This window comes from Melitaea cinxia, chromosome 6 (assembly GCF_905220565.1).
Source record: "Melitaea cinxia chromosome 6, ilMelCinx1.1, whole genome shotgun sequence".
NCBI lineage: Eukaryota > Metazoa > Arthropoda > Insecta > Lepidoptera > Nymphalidae > Melitaea > Melitaea cinxia.
Window position 1 is genome coordinate 17,836,937 of NC_059399.1, and position 24,438 is coordinate 17,861,374.

At 35.5% G+C, this 24,438-nt stretch overlaps 2 protein-coding genes and 1 long non-coding RNA gene across 3 annotated transcripts in view; all 3 read right to left on the minus strand.

The window, feature by feature from the left end:
• Nucleotides 1-5,768: 5,768 nt before the first annotated feature.
• LOC123654816 (histone-lysine N-methyltransferase MECOM-like) lies at nucleotides 5,769-7,528 on the minus strand. The gene is made up of 3 exons (XM_045590701.1): nucleotides 7,418-7,528; nucleotides 6,701-6,974; nucleotides 5,769-6,349 (listed from the first exon to the last, which is right to left on the minus strand). Exons 1-3 carry the CDS (start codon nucleotides 7,526-7,528, stop codon nucleotides 5,769-5,771), a joined length of 966 nt encoding a protein of 321 aa, XP_045446657.1.
• A 1,424-nt stretch (nucleotides 7,529-8,952) lies between these two features.
• On the minus strand, nucleotides 8,953-9,916 carry LOC123654697. The gene is made up of 2 exons (XR_006743264.1): nucleotides 9,793-9,916; nucleotides 8,953-9,531 (listed from the first exon to the last, which is right to left on the minus strand). It is a non-coding gene; the product is annotated as an uncharacterized LOC123654697 (long non-coding RNA).
• Nucleotides 9,917-17,259: 7,343 nt separating this feature from the next.
• The window catches only part of LOC123654817, a 31,821-nt gene continuing 24,642 nt past the window's right edge, over nucleotides 17,260-24,438 (minus strand). The window contains exons 5-10 of the mRNA XM_045590702.1: nucleotides 22,499-22,654; nucleotides 21,821-21,949; nucleotides 20,470-20,673; nucleotides 19,459-19,621; nucleotides 18,032-18,118; nucleotides 17,260-17,381 (exon numbers count right to left, since the gene is read on the minus strand). Of these exons, the coding sequence (XP_045446658.1) occupies nucleotides 17,260-17,381; nucleotides 18,032-18,118; nucleotides 19,459-19,621; nucleotides 20,470-20,673; nucleotides 21,821-21,949; nucleotides 22,499-22,654 (861 nt within the window). The remainder of the gene's footprint in view (nucleotides 17,382-18,031; nucleotides 18,119-19,458; nucleotides 19,622-20,469; nucleotides 20,674-21,820; nucleotides 21,950-22,498; nucleotides 22,655-24,438) is intronic.

A 24,438-nucleotide genomic window follows, 5' to 3' on the forward strand; every position in this document is an offset into this window, starting at 1 on the left:
GTCTTTATTTATAGTGTGAAGCTAGCTTATAGCATGGTTATTAACATAATAACAACAACATTCAAATATGCGTCGTTAGATTACACGCTGTTACAGAATGCGTTGAAGAAATAAAGGTTCACTGCTCGTTCCCCGTAGGTGATAGCGTGATAATATGTAGCCTATATGTTGACCTGATTTCTTAATAATATTCGTGCCAAATTTGAAATAAATACTTGCAGTACTTTTTGAGTTTATCCCGGACATATATACAGACGATCACACAAAAATTCTAAAAACTATATTTTTGGCTTCGGTATCGATTGTAGATAACGCCCAAGTATTCTTTAAAAAAAATTCAATGTACAGTTTTGACTTTCCTACCATTTTATTATATATACCTATAGATTCAGTAATCAACAATCACACATAATTTTTCGAACTAGGTTGTCAGTCTTATAATACCTATTATAAATCTTAGTTATTGAATCTAAAAATCAGCACTTACTATAGAAATCAACCATCGAAAATGACAATCTTTGGTTTAACGATAATTTTATAAATGATATTGCTCAAAACATGGCGCTGCGCACAAATAAAACATTGCAAATTTTACATGTAAAGCGAGTATGTTTTCGTTCTTCTTTGGTAGCGCATATCTTGCATCTTTGGTATTTACCCATTCGTGACGCCATATGATGTGCTGCGTCTTCCGGTATTTTACGAAGGGGATCGTCTCTTCTTGATCTTGCTATTGACCTTGGTTGTTTCAAAACATTGGCAGTGTGATACCGTTCTATCAATTTTCGAATGACAGATAGCTGGAATTCGGAAATTTTTAAATTCGGCATACCCTTCAGCTGTTTGAAACAATAGAACGCATTTAAAAGGTGTATATCGATTTTACGGAAAAATAATTCTTGCATCACTTCTCGGTTTTTCGTATGCATTGCAATCACGACAATAGCATGTCCGCGGTGTCGACACTTCCCATATTTTTTGCGTAATCTAAAACAGCTTTTGGCTTCATTACAGGGAGTCCAGTATTTCTATATATCCTCATTGATGGTTCCATGTGACTGTCATGGATAGTAGATAAGATGTACATATATTTTTTGTCCTGCCATTTCAGTGCCATCAATGGTGCAGAGTATTGCATCTCCATTTCATGCAATTGGAGTCTGCTGTTAAGTTTTGGGATACCTTTTCTTTTTTTGTTAACTGTGCCACAGGCAAAGATGCCATTCTTGTTAAGATATTTAAATAATGAAGGACTTGAGAACCAATTATCTACATATAAATGCGATTACAGTAAAAGAAGTCTTTGAGTAATGAAGCAACAACAGCCCCACCCACGCCTAAATTACAGGGGGTCAACTATATCTGTAGCTGCACCACAGTAAACAATAAAATCAATAATAAAACCCGTGAAAAAATCAATAATACATCACATAACAAAAATAATTTAATTCCAAACCGGTTTCTTTTTTTTTGGCACATATTGTTTTATTGATAATCGCCCTTTAAAAGGTACTATACTCTCGTCAATACAAACATTCTTATAGGGCGTTATGCAACTTTTAAACTTTTGTCTAGCGTGATTTACACATCTTGCTATCTTCGATAATAAATCATTTTCTTCGATCTTTAGCGTGAAATGTAGCATCCCTAGAACCATGCAAAATCTGTTTCTTGACATTAGTTTTGAAAATATAGGAGCGTGAAGTAATATATCACTAGACCAATGCTCTTCAATAGATAAATGATGGTTCCCGGTCATTAGCATCATTAGGGCTGAAAAAATGTACATTTCCGCAATTGTCACATCATAACATTTCTGTAAACGGGAATGTATTTGCAAATTTACATTCAACACAAAGTAATTGTGAAACATATTAGTCATTTCGACAACGGTTGATATAAAAGTAGGTAAGTACTGTCAACAAAATTTTGGAACACACTAATTTCAGTTATGTCCTCGGATATGATAAAATTAAAGCCAGATTGAAAGTCATCGAAGACTGGAATCGGTCGTATGTAGTAATCATCGGGTGTAGCTGATTCCTTAGTCCATTGAAACGATTCTGGCTCACTTCTTCTATGACAGTCCTGCTGACATGTCGAAGGTCTAGTTGGATGTTGATGAGCACTGCTATCCACCTGTAATACTATAGAATCACATGCTACGATACAACTAACATTTAAAGGCCATAAGAGTTCTCGTTTCAGCGATCTATTTATATTATTATTTCTTCATCATAGCAGGCAGGTAACGTGGCATCACGAACGGGTTATCAGTCTGAACAATCGCTTCCATCCTCTAAAAGCTGTGCAATATGATTGTCGTCCATAACGTTAATATTTCACTGAAAAAAAAAAACAAAAAAGACATAACAAAATGAATTTACAAAAATACAACCATTTCCGGAGTCGGGGGTCAATTTTGACCCCACATACATACGTACCTCCGCTTCTAAGAAAGTTCAAGCGACGCACGTTCGTCACCCGCAGCACCACAACGTAATGAGATTACCTAAATGCACGGGTTCACACGACGTCGGATTGTAAAGTTATTAAGTAAAATAGGTATCGCTGGGGTAACTTATGACCCCCGACTCCAGTTAAGGGTTAAAGGTTCATTCTCATTAGATTCCAGTAAATCTATGTTAAAACCCACCTTTAACAAAGTAACACTAGAATATATTATAACAAAAATATTTACTATCATATATCATCATATCAATGTCATCCTTAACATCTTGCAATAACGGCTATTAATTAATTTATTGTTACTCAATAGAAATCGACGCACCGGTCATAAATTTTTTTTGGACAATATTGAATTTTTAATGGAACTCGATACTTTCGAACAACAATGGCCCTACAAGTACAGCTATAAAGGTGAAAATTACATTACAATCTTGTTTGAGGTCATAAATTATATGGAATTCTCAAAAATTATAGAAAAAAAATCTTTTGTTCAATCGTAGGAATGTTTTTAAATAGTTAAGGGGCTACAGTACCTCAGCTCGAATTCAGATTTCACCCGTACTAAATACACATGAGAATTGAGAGCGCTTGGTTGTTCATCGCGCGAATTATATCTATTTTCTCCCCACAAACATTACCAATACTTATTTTTTAAAAAACGCAACATATAAAATGTTGTTCATACTTATTTCAATTACAATGCTTAATCTCAAGTCCATAACTTCTATATTTACTAAGATATTAGGGTTTTAATACAAAAATAGAGGTAACTTTGCGATTTTTTTGTATCGAGAAAATTTTATGGAATCGTGTTTTCGAAACATATGAAAGGTAGTTTATGTCCTGAACTTTACCATACATAAATTTCAAACTTAAAAATTCAGTAGTTTGGAAGATATGGACATCCTGCCGAGTGGAAAATAAGCGATTTGAGGTAGCATACACTCTTAATGCAAATATTGTGTTTTATTTCATTTACTTTTTGGCTATCGTTTTTAGAAGTACTAATAATATTAATTTAAAATAATCTATTCACGTGAAATTTGTTCAATACAAACGAATATAGCCACCCTCTCTCTTCCCGTGGGTGTCGTAAGAGGCGACTAAGAGATAACAAGGTTCCACTACTACCTGGAACTAAAGAAGCCGACCGATGGCGGGATAGCCATCTAACCGCTGGCTTTGAAACACACAGGCTGAAGACGGGCAGCAGCGTCTTAGGTGCGACAAAGCCAGCCCTGCGGTCACCAATCCGCCTGCCCAGCGTGGTGACTATGGGCAACACACATGAGTTCAAGCATTTTTGGACTGCAATAGGCTGCAATTATTGTTCAATATTTCAAGTTGTTATTTAAATAGAATGCATAACAAAAGAAACCTTTGTAATGGAAATATTTTTGTAAATCTGTTTTACCTATGTTGGTACGATTTTAAGAAATAGGTACTTTTGTCTTATTGAACTTAAACAAGATTTGTAGATATATAAAGTAATATATAAATTGATATCTTACATTTATATTTGTAACTGAGTCGAAACAGAAATACCATTATCTAAAAACATGGCCCAAAATCATGTCTCTTGTATGGGATTATAAATATTAATTTTATTTTTATTTAATTATTTATTTTTAAAGTTAATAATATAACTCAATATTATGTGAATATTTCAAGCGTTTACCTATTGCCGTTATCAACATCGAGCAAAAAATCACGTTTTTTGTATGGGAGCCCCCCTTAAGTATTTTTATATTCTATATTTTCGTATGTGTTGTTATAGCGGCAACAGAAATAAAACATCTGTGAAAATTTCAACTGTAACTATCACGGTTCACGAGATACAGCCTGATGACAGATAATAGGGTCCCGGTTTACCTTTTCGGTACGGAAATCTATAAAAATTCCTTTTAGTGCACTAACGCTAGGTGAAACTTCGGGGAAACCCACAATTCAAATAATAGAACGTTAAACCGAAACAGCGTTAAACGGGGTCCTATAAACTGTACTTATTATACTTACAACTATACAAAATGAACAGTAGTTACACAAAATGGGTATTATTAGTAATTAAAATTTAATTTATTGAGAAACTTACCTCAAAAATCTTCTTCAGGTAGTAAATATTCAGATTCTGAATTCTTCGTCATCATCGACGCCTTCCAAAATGCGAAGGAGTTCTAAGGAATCGGTATCGCTCATGTTGCACTGCACTACTTTTCTCGCTATTCGCTTATGACGTCACCAGGTTTCGTCTATGCTTGACAACGGCGTGCAGTAAACTGATTATTGGTGACGCGGTAGGGATGCGCCAGATTCGAGATATCTGATTTATTATGGTAATTTGATTGATTATAGTTGATTTGATTTTTTATTCATTTTTTATTTATGTTGTTATCTGATGATAGTTTTATGTTTTTACGTTTTGTTTTATTCAAATATCAAATTATTCATAGAAAATATATTATAAAAAACAATATAATGTAATATTTGAGTTGAATTTTGAATAGTTTAAAAAATATCTATGCCTCTTGCGTCACATTCCTAGCGGTCAACTATAGACGAGACTTCGGCGTTCTGGACATAGGTACCATTGACGTGGAATAAGAATGCATGTTTTTATTTCAATGTTTTTCAGTACGTGTAGCTCTAAAAGACTCGTTTTTTATACTCAAATGTTGCAGGAATATTCTTTTTTCAGAAATATTGAATTAAAATACTAGAAATATTTTTTATTAATTTTATTTAACATTTTTGTGGTCCGGGTTTTTTGTCGCCTATAGACGTCGTTGGAGCACAGGACTCGCGAGCTCTTGTAAGTATAGGTGACTAGGCGGTCAAAAGGTTAAAGCTAGAATGGTAGGGTCAAGTCTTACATTTCAAATAAAGGTAGATCAATAAATCTATCATAATTTATTAACTGCTATTTACAATAAATAATTTAATAAACAACGTTATAAATATATCTACATGAGGTCCTTAGATTAGAAGACTAGATTTTAATGTATTTCCACAGAATATATTCGAAGTCTGTGCCTGAGGTTCGCAAAAAGCGAAAAGTTGTACTTAAAGTTCATGTTGGAATTTTACTATTTGCAAGGTTTGCTTTCAATAGACTGGAATTATATAGTTCAGCTCACGAGAATATAAAACCTAATCAATAACAAACATTTTACGTGGTATTATTATTCATAAAGTTTGACACAATGATTGAAATTGCAAAATATATTCTCAACTATTTCACATGACTTATAGTTGTATAAAAAAAAAAATACGTATACGGCGTTTTTTTTCACATTCATATGTCAGACTATGTCAATGTATTCATCGGACACAGATAATGAAGAAAGATGTTGAGGGTGGTGAGCGCGTAAGTGTCGAAGCAAGTCTCTTCTGCGCGCGAGTGGCTTGTGACACAACGCACACGCATGTTCAGAGGTGTTACTCGTGCTCGCATGCAAACGCACATGCTTATTTAGATTACTCGGATCCCCAAACGCTCTTAGACAATGCTTACACCGTAATGGTTTATAACCTGTATGAGTCCGAATGTGAATTTTAAGCCCATATTTGCGCGAGTACAACTTCCCGCAATAGAGGCAAACATGACCATCACGTGATCGTCCCCACGCCGCCGCCAACGATTCTAGCTGTGCCGGGTCTGTGACAGGTGTTACGGGAGGTAGGGTACCGAGTCGCAAGGGTAGGGAGACGGGTGACGGGCTCAAAGCTGAGGCAGAAGAAGTCGATGATTGTAGCTGCGATATGCAACGCTCCCAGAACAGATCTGGTTGGAATGTTCGACACGAGAGGAATATGTGTATCTTCAACGGATTTGGATGTTCAAACTCCGCGTTGCAAATGTGACAGGTGTAGTTTTTCTTACCTGTTGAAAAAAGAGGTTAAACTAACTTAAGTTCATAAAGTTTGACAAGCGATAGTAGAAGCTGACATAAGTACGAAAGTTTTTATATAGGAATACTAAGATAATTTCATTATATTATAGTAGGTAGGTGGTATACTGTTAATGTAAAATTGAATTTTGAGACTTGGCTAGCAATAATTTGAGTTAATTTTATTCTAACACTGTAGGTGGTAGGTGCATGCTTGAATACATTTTAACAAACAAAAACACTGCATGAAAATTGCAAGTCAAAATTTTTTTATCACAATTTTTTTTTGTCCTCGCACAAATTTTAATATTAAAAACTATAACAGGCAATATTAAAAATCTTACCAGTAATATTACGTAAAGTGAGGAACGGCATATCGAGATGTGCGAGCGTTTGTTCGTCGAACCAAAGGAGCAGCTCGTGCAGTGGTGGTGCGTCAGTGGTCAAGCGTAGGCTTAATCGAAGGGTGGTAGAGGCGGAAGATGATATGAGAGGTTGTTCAAGGCAGAGTAGCGCAGAGGCGTGTGGAGGCGCCGGAGCAAGGCGAGCGAGGCGTACAGCACGGGCCGGACCTCCTCGAGCTGTTAGTTGTCCACACGCGTCCATTTCTATATACACCTAGGGGACATTGTTTTTCTTATAATTTGATCATCTCAGATACATACTAGAAATAAAAAGACTTTTTTATTAGACAAAGGGTCCATTATATACAAATAACATAGTTAGGGATATTCCTGTTGTTTTGCTGAAGGATTGTCATATTTATTTCGATTTAGCCCTAAGTACCTACATAGTTCTACATATGCCACATGGTGCCATAGTATTAGGTTATACTTAGTATCATGCCTACTAGCATATAAGTATTTACTACAATAAGCAATAAACCCAAGCTCTAGTGAAGTGAAGTGATCGGTATTGCAATATAACACATAATATGGAAACACATATGAAAACTTGGTCCTAGTGTGAATTTGACACTAAGCCTTCGTCGCTACACCATAAGTTATTTTAAAAATGGACAGTTCAAAATTTCAACACAAATGATAAAAAAGTATACGAACGTTTTCCTCAACATTTCCTTTGGCTTCAATTAGATCTGAGAGTGTGAAGTGTCGAGAGCGGCAGCCACTCCTGAGACCGCGACGCGACATCACACGCCCGTAGCTAGACATTCTATAACCAATCACTGACACTGTCTTTAGTGGTCGCCACAACTGTTCCTCAATAGTAAAACGGGCACAACGAAAACCTTATTTTTTTAATGGTATACTGGTCACTTTTTTCTGATCAACCTAGTTTCTGAATGGTTTTGGTAGTTATGGTGTGTAAGCGCAGGTGTCGAATGGCAACAGGTCCGGTTTGATTCCATATATATGTGTCGGAGGGCGGAGGGTGCAAAGAGGGATGTCACGAAATCTGCGGAACACCCTCCGCAAATTATGATTAAACAATTGTTATTGAATCCGCGTCCCGATTTGACGCGGGCTACGCCTCCCCGCATACCGAGACTAAACGGGCGTGCGGTGATCGCTTGTCAAAAGTTACTGTGCAGTAACAATTTAATATATTAACTAACTTTTGATATAAAATTATGTTACCGTTAGCTTAATTTTTAAATACCTACATTTAATTAAAAAAAAAATTGTAACCGCTACATTTGAAATTGCAACCGGTTGGAAGTCAAAAATTTAAATAACTATAAATTAAAAGTCACAAATAGTAATTGACAACAAATAGTACCTATAATTGATTGTTTTATTTCTAATCTTTTCTATTAATTTTTATTATTATTTTTAAATAATCGTATCAATTTTAATTTGTTAATTAGTTTAAATTTGATTGTTTTATTCTTAACTTGAATGTCATAATTTTATTTTCATTGATTTAATTAGTATTGTATTAATTTTAATTTATTATTATTTTTATAATTTGTATCTGTTTTTTGTGTTTTTAAAATGAAATGCTCTCAAGTAAGCAGTTTGTGCTTATAATTGAGATAACATTCCATTTGTTATATATTGTGAATGTATTAGTGCCTACCTTGTAGGCGCATTTTTATAAATAAAAAAATTAACTTTTGGAAAAGTAATAAAAGAATACATTAAATTTTAGTTTGAGATATCTTTTTTATAATTAAACTTAATTATTTCTATAAGGTCTTTATTAATTTCGATAACTCACGTGACTGTAATTTTTATTTTATCCTCGTAAGTCCTGTGTTTTATTAACACCAGTAGTCATATCTGCCGGCTGTACTATACCAAGTACAAACTAAGAATAATGCTTCAGACCGAGACAAAATTATGTCGATTTTAGGCAATTTTTGAAGTGAGGGTTCGTTGTGTGTATTTTTTACGGTATGTTTGTGATGTATAGCACCTTCTTAAAAAGGAAATAAATAAAAATATTTTGTACTTGTGGGAGTACATTAGGTTTTAACACAGTATAATAAAACAATATGAAAAAGTTATAAGCTTTTATTTCGTATTAAAATTAAATATTATTTTTGTTCTAAAATCACTTAGTAGTATATATTTTATTTTATTACAACATAAACAATATTTTTCTTCTAGAAACATTTATAAAAAATACTCCCTCAAAGACAATATTAGCATAATTTACTTTTATAAACCAGAGGATAACAGTATCACTATTCTTAATTATCGAAATAGGATAGAGGACACGTGCTAGTTTAATTGACATCTTATTTCAAAATCACTTTTTTATTTCTTATTATTAATTCTCTTGTCGATGAAAGGCCCTGCAACAATTTCTTGTTGAGTTCAGGCAAATAGCTACATTACAGTCAGAGCTTTTAAATAAACTCCTTTTGTCACACCCAGAGAGATGGCCTCGTTGTTGTTTGTCTAGATGTTCCGGTAAGTGGATATTGCCATATAAGCGTCGCATTTTTGATGGTACAGGCACTATGCCCGCTATGTCGTGCCCTTGTACTTGTACTTCTGCCACGGCCACGTCCAACTCGTTGGTCACGAGCAATTTAAGTACGACGAGTAGATCCACCTCCACTTACAGCGATTTCTATTTCTCCACCTTCAGATTCCGAGGACAGGTTTAGGTTAGGTCAGGGAGGTCAGGTCAGGCACATATTCATCATCCGAGTCTTCGAACTCCGAATTATTAAGAACTTCTGCTATTTGTATTTCGTCGAAAGCTACAAATACGAAAAAAAACAGTAGTTATATAGACCGAATGTACCATCTCAAGTACAAATTATAAACAGTTATTTATGTAACAAACGCCTAACGTACCATGTCAAGTACAAATTATTTTGACTGATCAGGAACTACTTTAAATATATAGTTTTCTTACAAATATTGCTTGTTTTACAATATTCATAATTTAAAAGCACTATTTCATTTCAAAAACAATAGAAAAAACAAATGATTTAATTGATATAAACAGATAATCTTACCTCGTGTTAGCCGACGAGCCGACCGCGTGGTCATCTTGCTAAAAAGTGACACTAACACTGACAGTTGACGTAACCTGTCTAACATGACGGAATTGACTACAGAGTAAAGAATTATAATAACAGTAGCAATGTTGGCGATGTAAAAAAAACTACCCGATAAATGAGCAATCCCTCATTTGTACTTGGGTAAGTATATTAGGCAGTCACTCCATCTATGTAGTACAAATCTCAGGTCTGAACTGTTATCGTTAATTTGTACTTGTACAAGTACGTGGGGACTTACGAGGTTATACATAGTTTTTCGCACCTCCTACTCACCGTGTCGGGTCGAAATGTTTGATATGATGAATTTTGTATTCGGTCTTAAGCTCCGGCGCCGCCGCCTATAGTGAGTTCATTATTTACAAACCCCGCAACTAGTCAAAGTTCTATATTACTATGAAATCTTTGACAAGAGACAACACTTAACCTTTAATTTGTTTGTGTTATTTCTTTCTGTAATACTCACACATGAGAAAATTATAAACATTTTTAATATCATATTAAAAATACCGACCGTTCCAGCGGGGATCGAACCCGCACCTCCGACACGCTGTCTCATGTGTGAGTATTACACAAAAAAAACCACAAACGAATCAAATACATCCTTTTTTAAAAGTTAGCTTTGTAAATATCCAATACGTAATCGAAAATGTATTGTCATAAGCAATTTTTTTATTACAAAAGGTAAAATAAAACAATAAAATCGATATCTAATCAAGACTTTTATTGTAAAACTATAACAAATGTATTTAAATAATACCTCATTACGTACACAATTTACAAACGTACACGTTATAAAAAGTTTCGTTAATGTTTACTATGTTTCAAAATAAACTACAATTTAAACAATATAAAGAAGCCCTGTTCCAATTTTAAGCGATCCGTTTTTTTAATACTGAAACTGGCCTAGTGATTATTTTCCTAAATAAGTAAAATTCAATCTAAAACAAACTGAACTAGCGTAGAGTACCGGATTAAGTTCACATCTATCTTAGAAGAATCCTACACCCAGTAGGGGGATGTTTATAGGCTCTTACAATACAGTACATCGATATAAAGATTTATTCCTTTCCAAATATTTTAAAAAATGAATTTCAACTAATAACAATATTATACAAAAAAAAACCGACAATATATCACGACCACTTTTCATACACCAATTTAAATAAAAGTAAAGTTACATTTAATAATCATTTTATAAACTAAACACTAGTGCGTGCAATCTCATAATGTGTTGAGCATTGTTCAATCGATTGACAAACATAATTTTTTTAATTAGGTATATATTATCTATATTAAACATTATCCAATAACTGTACATTATATATTAATCCCTAGTCACGATCCAAGTTTAAATTTATACTAAATGCGAATTAGATATAACAATAATTTTTGTCTTTTTTTTTCTCTTAAAATTATACCGATGGCAATTGTTTGACAGTTTAATATGGACGCGCGATGGAAGTAGATAAAAATGAAGATTTTTTTTTTTGTAACGATAACTCGTAATATTTTGAATATGTGTAATCTGTCGACAAATGAACGCGTCAACCTTTACTCTACTTAGTCTAGCTTCTTTCTGCAGCAAAATAGAACCAATCACTGGTAAGACGAGGCTATATTGCCGAGAGATTTGCGATCATATTGCTCCAGCGACGTCTCGACTCACGTATGAGTGACGTGTTAAGTAAAGTGACTGTAATTACAACGTTTCAAGAAAATGTCAATAGTATAATACTTACATACAAAAGTACAATTTCTCATTGTTTGTATGATACACGGAATTTATTTTACCCAGTCATGTCAAACCAACTTACATTCGAAAGTATCTTTACGCAGATGATTCTTATGTAGAGTTTCATACATGAATCAATGTATAAGTAGCTTAAAAGTAAAGTTGAAAATATAATGATATTTTGAACAGAGTCCTCATTTATTTATTAACTAAAAATTTTACTTGAATCACACGTTGTTATTGCTCCAGTTCTGTAAATAAAAAAAATTACATTAGTATCTCGCTTCAGCCTGTAATATCCCACTGTTGGGCATAGGCCTCTTTCCCCATCTAGGAGAAGGATCAGAGCTTAATCCACCACGCTGCTCCAATGCGGGTTGGCGGATATATTCCCTACTATGAGTAACGATCGCTATCAGATGTACATGATAACAACCGGGACCGACGGCTTAACGTGCTCTCCGAGGCACGGTGGGGAGACCCACAAGGACTGCACAAACACCCAGACCATGGCAAACACCTGTATGGTCAATACAAATGTATGTCATGTGCGGGGATCGAACCCGCAACCGCCAGCGCAACCGTCACAATCCATAGCTGTGACCGTTGCGCCAACGCGGCGTATATTATATTAGTATATATTATAGATAAAAGACGCTGCTGCCCGTCTTCGGCCTGTGCATTTCAAAGCCAGCAGTCGGATGGTTATCCCGCTATCGGTTGGCTTTTCAAGTTCCAAGGTAGTAGTGGAACTGCGTTATCCCTTAGTCACCTCTTACGACACCCACGGGAAGAGAGGGTGCAAATATTTAGCAATTTGCAAGTACTAATTTATTTACATTTTAAGTAATTTTACTTTTTAAAATAATGCATAATGCCCAATAAAGATTAGCGAATTAAATTTAAAATGCCGCCCAGAGCTAGTGAAATGACCAAGTGACCCTTGACATAATCCGGGCGACGTCGGGCGTCACGCTTTGCTTGCATAAGCTATTCCGACTGACGGACAATGGGGAAGTTATTTAAATTATAAAACGATTAAACTGCTACATCCACCACGTGTGTACTTGGACTGATGTAGCTTAATACTTGCGTTTAATTTTCTAACATATATTTAATATACACTGTGAATATTCGTTTTTAATAACGAAGAAAATAAGAAAAGTCGAACGCTTGATAGTTTTACGTGTTCATAGATAATTATATCGTTATAAATGGTAATTATACAGCAACAAGGCGCTTAGTTTAGACAATTAATTATAAAAAAGTGAAGAACTTAATTATTAACCAATCATTTGAATGTCCAAAGTCATTTGATTTGCATAAATTCAACTGAAATTTACACTTAGTGGCTTAAAATCTTTCAATCGCAGTACATCAAAGCAAGTGTTTTTATGAAGTACTCCTAATAGCAACATTTAAGCTCTACATTATAATTGTATTGTACCGAGGCGACGCAAACGCGCCCGCAGCTGCACAAACAACCCCTATCGTTACAAATTTATACCTTATTGAAATAAAAATATGTATTAAAATTGATTAATATAGCATCCCTGTAAGACTAGTGCATTTTTCTGCAGGGAAGAGATAGTATTGCAAGGGTTTGTGAAGGTTGAAACTCTAATTGTTTGTCAGTTCCCTAATGTGTTCTAGTGTTCGAACAATATTTATTTTGGAAAATGTCTACCGACTATATTGTAACTGGATATTTTTAATTCACTAATGGCTTTATCGAGAAAATCACAAATGATTTGTTGGTGGCTTTATTTCTAGACCAATAAGTGTAAATATTAATTCGTGTTTTCGTATTTTATTTTAATTTTTTTTATTTGATAAATAAGTGATATTGTTTTTATTCAAAGAACTTTAAACTTCGAAAAAAGGAGATTATATCATGAGATCGTGTAACATTAATTGAACTACAAAAGTAAAATTAAAACGAGTAGTATTTTGCACAATACAAAAAAATAAATTATATATATATATATATATATATATATATATATTCCAATAATACAAAATTAAATTTTATAAAATATATTAAATATTTTATTATTAGCAATACTAGCAGCCATGCATTTTTTCTCTAAATCCAAAAACGCTGTTTTCTGTCAAGGTTTCATTGCCTATAATTTCCGTTAGGTCATTCACACATTAGTAAAATTCACCCTGTTCTTACATACATATAAATAAATTAATATTGACGTCTGTGTGTACATCAGGTGTGTGGTCCGCGGAGTGCACTAAACGCATTACCCACTTATCGCAGTCGCATGCGATCAAGATAAGCCGCTGTTAATGCGACTGTGCTTACTATTCGGATTTATTGCATTTGTATTTTATTTTATTTGTTTGGACTACGGGAAATAATTATATGTGTATATTTTGTTAGGTTTTGGAATAAGTTATGAATTTTATGTTTTTCGGAACGAATGCTAATCGTATACCTATATACATATATTGTTATTTGCTATTGAACGAAAAGTTTATGCTGTATGTACTACCTATCCCCAATCATCTAGGAACTCTAGCTACCTTACTGATCACAGGTTCACAAAACTAAGTGAGAGCAGTGTTATTTAGCTGTGATACTCTCTATTGTCTAGTCAACAACTTCAAAAATTTCCTCCTCTTTAAGGAGTTTTTTTTTAAATTCCTTAATTGTCAATAGATTCGGAGTTATTAACAAAAGACGAAATTCCTTTTTTTTGCAACTTAATTTGTCAATAGCTATTGCAATTTTTGCGTGCTAGAATACCATTCCGACCTATTTTTCTAGATGTCGTTCCGGAACGAATGAGCTATGGCTCATATTTATAGGAGTTTTATCTTTATTTAACTAGTTTTTGAAGTTGTTGACTAGACTAGTAGGGTTGAAGTGCTTCCACAGTCGAGCTATATTTTATTTTATGTACTAAACATTTCATCATCATCATCATTATTCCAGCCTATCGCAGTCCACTGGTGGACATAGGCCTCCACAAGTTCACGCCAAAAATGCGTGAACGCATGTGTGTTGCCCATAGTCACCACGCTGGGCAGGCGGGTTGGTGACCGCAGGGCTGGCTTTGTCGCACCTAAGGCGCTGCTGCCCGTCTTCGGCCTGTTTGTTTCAAAGCCAGCGGTTAGATGTTTATCCCGCCGTCAGTCGGCTTCTTAAGTTTCAAGGTGGTAGTGAAACCTTGTTATCCCTTAGTCGCCTCATTCGACACCCACGGGAAGAGAGGGGGTGGCTATATTCATTGGTGCCGTAGCCACACAGCACTAAATATATATTGATAAAGCTTCTGAGGAGGGTCAGGAGTAGAGTCGGTAATGCGCTGGCAATGCTGCTGGTTTTGCAGATTACCATAGACTACTAGTTAGTATACGCTTATAATTAGGCAGACCCTACGGAAACCTTCTTCTCCCCGCTCGGAAGGACTCTGTCCCATTTTTGATGTCAAATATAATTTTATAAACGTCCCAAGAATTAAACGCGTAAATACACACCGCACTATGCGCCTGCACACGTGCGCGCAATCTGTTACAAATCAACAATCCGTCACCCCCCAGAAACCGATACCGTCATATTATATTCGCGATTAACGTTGACCACAGCTTGTCTTATCTGTAGCATTAATCAAATTAACTTCGTATTCAAGTAACTACATTATACAAGGGACTCGCAATGAAGTTTTGTATGTATTAGGTAAAATTACAATTTTGGTGACAAATTTTAACAAAAATATCGTTATATAATATTTTATGTATAGACATAAGGGAAAGGGTATATTATTTATAGGTACCATAATTATTTAATATATAAAAATTCGTTTAAAGATTTCTTTTGGGTATCTACGCAAGATAATTAAATTAAAAGCCAAGTAAGTTATCTATAGAAGAAAAATACGATTTTAAAAACTATCTGATAATTATTACAATTAAAAAGTTACTACTTTGCAAGCTTTTCGTTTAAAGAATGATAATAAACCAGCCAAAAAAAAAATACTCTAGGCCCTAGACTATAATTGTAGTGAAGCGATTAAGTAAAACGATTCACACTTATAAAACCTCGTTCTAACAACAATACATTTTATTATTTTTTAATAGCGGTCCTCGAATAAACGTTCAAATAAATTAGTTTAAAAATAATTTGCACAATAGCGTCGCACGTGCGCGGGCGACGGTTATCAAAACGATATTATAACGTCATCACAGCGTATCAATCTTAATCGGCCGAGACCGCAAACCGATTCAGAACCCCCACGGTATTATTTAACGAGCCAATATAGTCCTTGTGTTAGTGACATTGGGGTCTAAAAAGTTGGGGTGTAAAAAGTTTATCGATAGGATAACACTTTACTGTGGTTCTCAAATTTTTATCTCCAAAGACCTCAATCCGTCGCAAGGCACGTCAGTTGGTAATAAGTTAGATATTAACGATGAGAAAAGGAAATTTTTGTTCCAAAATGTATGTGCGTATGACAAGTATTATAACTAATTATAACACAAATGCAAAACGCTCTACTTTATGAATGAAATTTCGAGACAAATTACAATTTTGTAAGTTTTAATATTACAAGTATTTGAAGAATAGAAGTAAGATGACTTTTTAGAGATAAGTTCGCCCTTGTCAACTTCCTAAATTATAATGACTATTGTAAAATTACTTAGTGCAATAAATAATATATATTTTATTTTTTATATATTATATATTTTTTAATTGTTATTTTTTATGTATTATAAGTTTTTTTGTAAGACTGATTTCGTAAACAGTAAATTATGTTCGCAAACTGTATAATTAAGTGCTTAATAAGTGCAAGGATCGACCAAAATATATGATAAACCTGTTTCAGTCCAACTGAACTAGTATCGAGCAGTATTCATTGGAATAAAATCCCATTAATCAAATCGCCAGAATGAAAATGTGGAACTCCCGGGATGTAAATATATCACGGTTTGAGAGCCACGGTCAAAGTGTCATAAGTAACGCTTCGCAGATTGTAACTATAAAGCAAGGTTGCAATAAGCTAATGGGGATGGCATATCGTTGTAATGAGTGTATTCATGTATACAGTTTAGAGGGTGCGTGTGTGGTGGTGCAGCGCACGTGCGTGTGTCGAACCGGCGACAGGTTGCGCCGGCGCTCTGCAGCCCTGCACTTGTGGGCTTGTGCGGAGCACCGGGTCTCGTCACTTGTATACGCTTGACTTACTCGTCTCAAATTGTTGTTATTGTTTTTTATGTATTCATATTACATAAGAACTTCTAAGAAATTTTATAATTGTAAACTTTTTGGCATGAAGTTAAAATATAGTTTAATTATAATTGGGACGACTTCAATCTTACTTGGTTTTATTATTCTAACTAAGCCTCTTTCTTAAATTTATTTTTGAGAGTCGATTGTGAGACCGAACATTATTTTGCTTAAAATACACTCTGAGCCAGACGTGAGCTAGTAGTATCTTTTTTGAGCCTATGAGTTAGTAAAATTTTTGATACATTGTAATATAGTAATCGGCACGGATATTTAGCGCTAACCTTCAACATTTTGTGCATACAGATATAAATATTTTATGAGTACTAAATACTTTTTAATTTTTTACTGTACAAAATTATTTTCAGTTTACGACACCTGCACGATCTGCTAAGCGATCGCTAATCTGTCAGATATCAACATCAGTACAGATATTTATATTAAAAATACACTAACCTTCCTCCGTTGGCACAGAGGGCGGTGTGACGGACTCGGGCGGCGACGCGCGCTGAGCGTCGCGCCGGTCTCTGCCGAGCAGTTCCGCGCGCGCCTCCACCACGTCTCGCACTATCTCTGTTGGACACACGTCGAATGTTACTTTATTATTATCTATAAACTAGGCTGACCCGGCAAACGTTGTCTTGCCGCTAAACGCTATTAAGAAATAGGGGTTGGTGGTAGAAGGGTGAAAATTTAGGGTTGTATGTATTTTTTAATGTTGTATCATAAAAAAATAGAAATTAAAAATTTTGTCTAAAAAATAAAAAATAAAAATTTAGGGGTGGACTACCCCTAACATTTAGGGGGATGAAAAATAGATGTTGGCCGATTCTCATAGATACCGGATAAGCACAAAAAATTTTCATCAAAATCAGTCAAGCCGTTTCGGAGGAGTATGGCAACGAAAACTGTGACACGATAATTTTATATATTAGATATCTGATTGATGACGTCCCACATCTGGCCTTAGGCTACCTTTATGTGGGAAAAGGCTTAAACCACCATGGATATAATAAATAAATCATAAATAAACGGTTTACAATCAACGGAGATTTCTACTATGAGTAACTATTGATCTGAAAAAATTACATTCGTAAGACAATTGTTAAGAGATCTTGATGTTATGGTTAGCAGTTCCTTTAGGGCGATGTACTAAAATCAATTTATCTACATAATATAATTATGTTGTAAGTCTAAAAAGTAGGGTATGAAAAAAGATTTACCAGCGATGACGTCTCTACTCGTGATGATGGACTCGATCTCGAGAGACACCTCTTGTATCAGCCACGGCATGAACTCCTCTTCAACCCCTAAAACATAAATTAAACATATATTTTTCACAAATGATAATTATATTATGAATTACGTAAAAATATTATCTGTTCTATCAATTAGAATCATTTATATAATAAAATGGTGGGAAAGTCAAAACTGTGCATTGAATATTTTTTTAAAAGAATATATGGGGTGCGATCTACAATCGATACCGAAGCCAAAAATATAGTTTTTAGAATTTTTGTCTGTTTGTCTGTATGCATGTCCGGGATAAACTCAAAAAGTACTGCATGGATTTACTTCAAATGTAGCACAAATATTATTAAGAAGTCGGGTCAACATATAGGCTACATATTATCACGCTATCTACGTACGCTACGGGGAACGAGCAGTGAACCTTTATTTCTTCAACGCATTCTGTAACAACGTGTAATCTAACGACACATATTTGAATGTTGTTGTTATTATGTTAATAACCATGCTATAAGCTAGCTTCACACTATAAATAAAGACATTCTGTAGTATATTTAGTAGCAGCATTGCACCCGTGCGAAGCCGGGGCGGGTCGCTAGTATTTAAAAAAAACATCCGAGTGTTTTGAAACTGTCGAATGTCGAAATTACATTATACTTAAAAAAAGTTTTGTGTGCTTTCTTTGTGATGCTGTACGCTAAGGATGCTAACAGAAGCCTCTTATTAAGATTTCCATATCTATTCGGCCCTTTATCAGTGAGTTTAATCTTTTTCAAGTAATAAATGAAATAAAAGTAATAGGAGTCCCTATTCGAGATACCTTTTTAGTTATGAGGAACTATTTTTTAAAATGTATTTTTGGCTACGGACCACAACTGTTTTTCGGGAAAATATGGAATAATTAGATTTTCCTACACAGTAGTAGTTTGTAATACTTAGTTTTGGCCTAGTGAGACTCACTCACTTTGAATCCAACTTGCGCAGACCACTTGTGGTGCTTCCAGGTAACAATGGCTAAAAACCACTGCAGTGGATGATAACATCGATGAGCTGAAGAATATATTTTTTTTTTTTTTTTTTTTTATGTCACTAGGTCGGCAAACAAGCGTACGGCTCACCTGATGGTAAGCGATTACCGTAGCTTATAGACGCCTGCAATACCAGAAGCATCGCAAGCGCGTTACCGACCCAATCCCCAATCCCCCCAGGAGCTCTGGTCACCATACTCACCAACAGGAACACAATACTGCTCGAAAACAGTATTATTTAGCTGTGATCTTCTGTAAGGTCGAGGTACTACCCCAGTCGGGCTGCTCCATATTTTGAGCAGGAAATTCCTACTGTGCCCTACCTCAGTTACAAATGGCAGTGATGTATCATCATCACTGTCTGACCACCGTACCTCTCGTGGCGCGTCGCACGAGGTAGCCGCTGTCCCGCAGCCCCGCCAGCACCGCGGGCAGCAGCTCGGCGACGTAGCCCTGCACCAAGGTCGCGGCCGCCACGCGCGAGCGCGCCTCTTCGCCCGCAACGCGCGCCTCTCTGGCCTCTGCGACACGACGCTCCTGAAACGGAAACATATTTTTTTTTTTATAGAAGAGGGGGCAAATGGACAGTTGGCTCACCTGATGGTAAGTGAAAAACAACATCCACAGACACCCGCTACATCAAAGGATTAGCAGGCGCGTTGCCGGCCTTTCGAAAAGGAATATGCTCTTCTTTTGAAGGTCCCTAGGTCGTATTCGTTCGGAAATACCGTAGGTGGCAGCTGGTTCCAAAGAGGGGTCGTGCGTGGCAGAAAATGGCGCAAAAATCGAGCTGATATACGAATGAAAACTACACGAGCAGTTTTATTCTCTTTTCTTTTCTTTAATACTTTAGTTTATAGTATCCAAGTTCAACTGCACACACTTTTGTTGCAATTTTGGACTTTGATTCCTGGTGAGACTAATTCGGTACACGCCCCGAGGCACTTAATAGGCAGTTTGAAGAGGTTTAGCTTAGTGTTGTAGGGATTATAGTTTAGATTCAAACCTCGAGTCAAACCGACAGCAGTACAATATGTATTTATTTATAGAATTAAATGTGAATTAAGAAGAAATGGCTAATTAGCCATAAGTCCGCCCATTGTACTTCAGTCTGTAACTATCTTTATGCTTTGTTTGTAATATATTTGTGGTGTACAATAAAGTATAAAATAAATAGATAAATAAAATAAATAAATTATATGTAAATAGTTATAGTTGTAGTAAACAACAAAAATTGTAGCTATAATTATGAGCCAGCTGTTACCTAAACACAATCACCTATTTGCTACTTTCAGGAATAGACAACCGATGGTGGATATTATATTTTTCTCTACAATTTTCAGGGGATGGAGATTTACGCGTATTGAGTCTTAAGGTACGCTTACCTTCTCTTGGTTGAGTCGCTCATCACGCAGCTGAAGGCGCTGTCTCTCGGCTAGTTCAGCATCACGCAGTTCTCGGTAACGACGCTGCTGTTCCCGAAGAGTCGCAAGTTCCTCTTCCTGGGCCACCTCAGCCAGCGCTTGCTCTGTCGTTTTCCCCACCAGAACTTCCAGTATCGGTTGTACTTCCAGGTCGAAGTCGAATAGCTGAAAAATTGTGCAAAATCTGTAATGTACTCTATTAAATCGTATAATTAAGTTCGATTAAAAAAGTGTTTTTGAGGTAAAGGTAAGGCAATAAGATATCCTTACTTATGAAAGGTAAAATGAAATAGTTTTTTTTTAAATACAGCTAAGTCGGCTAACAAGTATACGGCTCACCTGATGGTAAGTGATTATCGTAATCTATAGACGTCTGCAACACTACAAGCATCACAAGCGCGTTCCCGACCCTATATACCCTTCCCTCAGGAGCACTGGTCACCTTACTCACCATAGGAATACAAAACTGCTTGAAAACAGTATTATTTTGCTGTGATCTTCTGTAAGGTCGAGGTACTACCCCAGTAGCGCTGCTCCAGATTTTAAGCAGGATACTTTCTGCTGTGCCCTGCCTCAGTTTAATTCAGTAAACTAAATGACGTCACGTATTACAGTTAGCATATGATTTATAATAGACACGGGAATAAGGAGTTGCTAGTAATAGCTATTGTACGCTTTTCTTTGATTTTTTTTGTTAATACAAAGCTGTCAGACACGACCTTTGTGTTGAAATGTATAAGACAGCGTGCAAAGCTATCTTTAGACACGCTAGTCACGAAGATTGTAGCTCAATTTCGAGTTACTCGTTTTCTGTTTGAAACCGCTCTACCAAATATTTGCATCAGTACAACTTTTTAAGCTTTCATGGTCTCTTTCAACACTATATCATTTTTAAAATTCTCGTTTTTCGACCTCCTAGACGACATGGTCATGTGCGACTCCACCCAGTCACCGTGTTAAAAATATCCCAGTCACGGTAAGTTCCATATAAGTAAAAGAGCTCGTATCCTGAACGTAACACGTTGAAAGTGTTTTAGACTTTTAGTCGTAAGTTGAATATAATTTCTGCAACCAAGTTGGTACAACACATAGAAACTCCGTTTTTTTATTTGTAAAAAAGTAATCTAAAGCCATTAAATAATTAGTGTAGCTTTTTGTCGATGTCGCCTCTACTCGAGACCAAGTGAAGTCAAAAATTGACAAGTGCAAAAGATGTCATGAATAACAGAAAACTAAGGATAGAGATAATTGTAGTTGCTGATTTGATGGCATGAAATTTATAACGTACCATTAATTTTATTAATACACTTACGTCTCCAGGCTGTATCTGTGTGAAAGCATCAGCTCCAGTCTTAGCGGGCACGTAGATGGGCGTCGCGGGACGATCGACGAAGAGGTCTGTTTGTACACCAACTTCCATTTCCACGCCTTTGTCGAATAGCTGGCAGAATTACGAAGGTGGCATTATAACTTTTATAAATGAAATAAAATAAAATGAAAATATTTTATTTCGCGATAAGGTGAGGCTACTACACACAATTAATGAACGTCAAATAAAAATTTATATTTACAAAAAAAAAAAAAAAAAAAATAGCAAAATATCGATCAATCAAAAACGACTTTTCGAGCCGTCATTTAGAAAATGTTAATTTGTGGTGTATACAGAAGAGGAACAATATAGCAATATAGGTATATTTTTTACAGCTGTAAATGTGATGGACAAACTAACAGCTTGAACGTTAGAATAGGACTTATCTAGGACATTAGAAATTTTCTAAAGCTCTAATGCGGAGAAATTAAGGTTTTTGGGATACTAGTAGTCAAACAGTGTTAAAAGAAACACGCCACATATATATTTATATTGATTCATCACAACCCCTTAAACACATCACAATAGTGAAATAAACATCGAAATTTATTTTCTACCTCTTGTAGTAATTTCTGAACATTAGATCGACAACATTTAACAGTTAACACACATCTAGTTTACCTCTTCGAGGTAGTACTCGGTCTGTATGGGGTGGTGCCGGCGGCCGGGCGCGGGCGGCGGAGTGCCGGGCCTCAGCCTCGCCAGCGCCGCTCGCCGCGCCAGCGCCCGCCGCCTTGTCCTCGCCGCACGCGCCGCGCCAGACTCCAGGCCATCGCCCTGTGGACAATGACGTATTACCAATCTACAAATAGGTATATAACGATCTACGTAAGATAGCCGGTAGAGGCTGTATGAGGATTTCAGAAAACCGGGATGTTTTTGTTGGAGCAATCATTCTAGTGTAGATATGTGTGTAGTCGCCTAAAACATTGACGGTTCGCGGGTTCGATTCTCGCTCGGGATGGATACAAATGTATTTGTACAAATATTTCTTTCCGGTTTGGATGTCTGTCCTTGTGGGTCTCCCCACCGTGCATGGTAAGCCTTCGGTCCCGGTTGTTATCCTAAATACCTGATAGCAATTGTTATTCCATAGTAGGTTAGATAAACATAATATAATAAAATAAACTTTAACATATCATAAGTAAGGTAGGTAGGGTAACATATTCAACTCTTAATTTCCAATATTTCTCCTAGACGGAGAAAGAGCCTATGCCCAGCAATAGGATGTTAGAAGCTGGGATTTTTTGTACAAAGTTGGGGAATTCTATATCCAGCAGTGGTCTGCGATAGGCTGAAGAGAGAAAGAACTCTTCGTAAGGCCCACCACAAAATTAGGTATCTGTTAATTACGGCCTAATATACTAAAACTAGTTTTTGTATTTGCGGCCCCAAACTACAATCTCTCTTCCGCAGTCACTTGACTTTGTTTTAAGTTCGAAAATGACAAATTGACATTATTAAAATTAAAGAGAACTGACGACTACTTAATACCCAAATATATTAAGGAATTGCCCAGAGAACTGCAAGAAATGTATAAGAGTACCACGAAAAACAAATCACGTTTTAAAAAATATTTTTTACAAAAACAAACGGAATTAACTGAGTGACTCTCTGTACCCAGATAAACCCGCGAGGTTTTCGTGGTACCTAAATTGCAAATTAAAATGTATTTGTTCTGTATTGGCCAATAAATTGATAAAAAAAAATATCTTTTGTAGTTTGATAATATTTTGATAGAATGTATGAATTGTTGAGTTTCTTTAAATAAAAAAAAGGAGATTTACATCCTTAGTCATTATTTTAGGTCACTGGGTAGTCATTTTATAATTTTAGAAACTTAAGTGGAGTCGCAACCTCTGAATGTTTTTGTTCTAAAATTAGATCTTTGGGCCTTACGAGGATAAATAAAAATTAATAGTCAAAATGAAGGTACGTTTTATCTCCATTAGCAAATGCCCAATATAAACTTCGAATTACTAGGTAATAATTGTGTTTGCAGGCAAACGAAGAAAAACCGCCTTCAATTATATCGACAAGTAATACAACGTAGGTAGACAAAAAAAAATTGTCGAGTAAATACGCATTATCAAAGATTACTTCAAAAGTTGTAATCAGATCTCGATAAAATTTGTGACCACATGATAAACAACGGCTTTCAATTAAATTAAAAATCATCAAAATCGGTACACCCAGTAAAAAGTTATGCGGATTCTCAAGAGATTCGCTCGATTTCTCTGGGATCCCATCATCAGATCCTGGTTTCCTTATCATGGTACCAAACTAGGGATATCTCCTTTTCAACGAAACAAGAATTATCAAAATTGGTTTATAAACGACGGAGTTATCCCCGATCACACATAAAACAAAATATATATACGAAGTCGGTTAAAAAATAAGACGAAATTGTGAACGAAAATCTTATTTTTAGAAATTGAGTTATTTTTATCTACTACAATTTGACTACTTCATCAAACCTCAAAAAAGCCCGCAAGAAGTGTGAACAGCTAACTAGTTCTCAACCCATAGTAACACAAGAATGTAACGAGCTAATTTGTTTA

Excerpts from the sequence above, each read along its gene's own strand:
- LOC123654816 (XM_045590701.1), bottom strand. The coding sequence starts at position 7,528 with ATGTCTAGCTACGGGCGTGTGATGTCGCGTCGCGGTCTCAGGAGTGGC. Across the intron at positions 6,975-7,417 it reads AAGGAAATGTTGAGGAAAAC|GTGTATATAGAAATGGACGC; the intron begins GTTCGTATACTT and ends AATGTCCCCTAG. Across the intron at positions 6,350-6,700 it reads CACTTTACGTAATATTACTG|GTAAGAAAAACTACACCTGT; the intron begins GTAAGATTTTTA and ends TTTTTTCAACAG.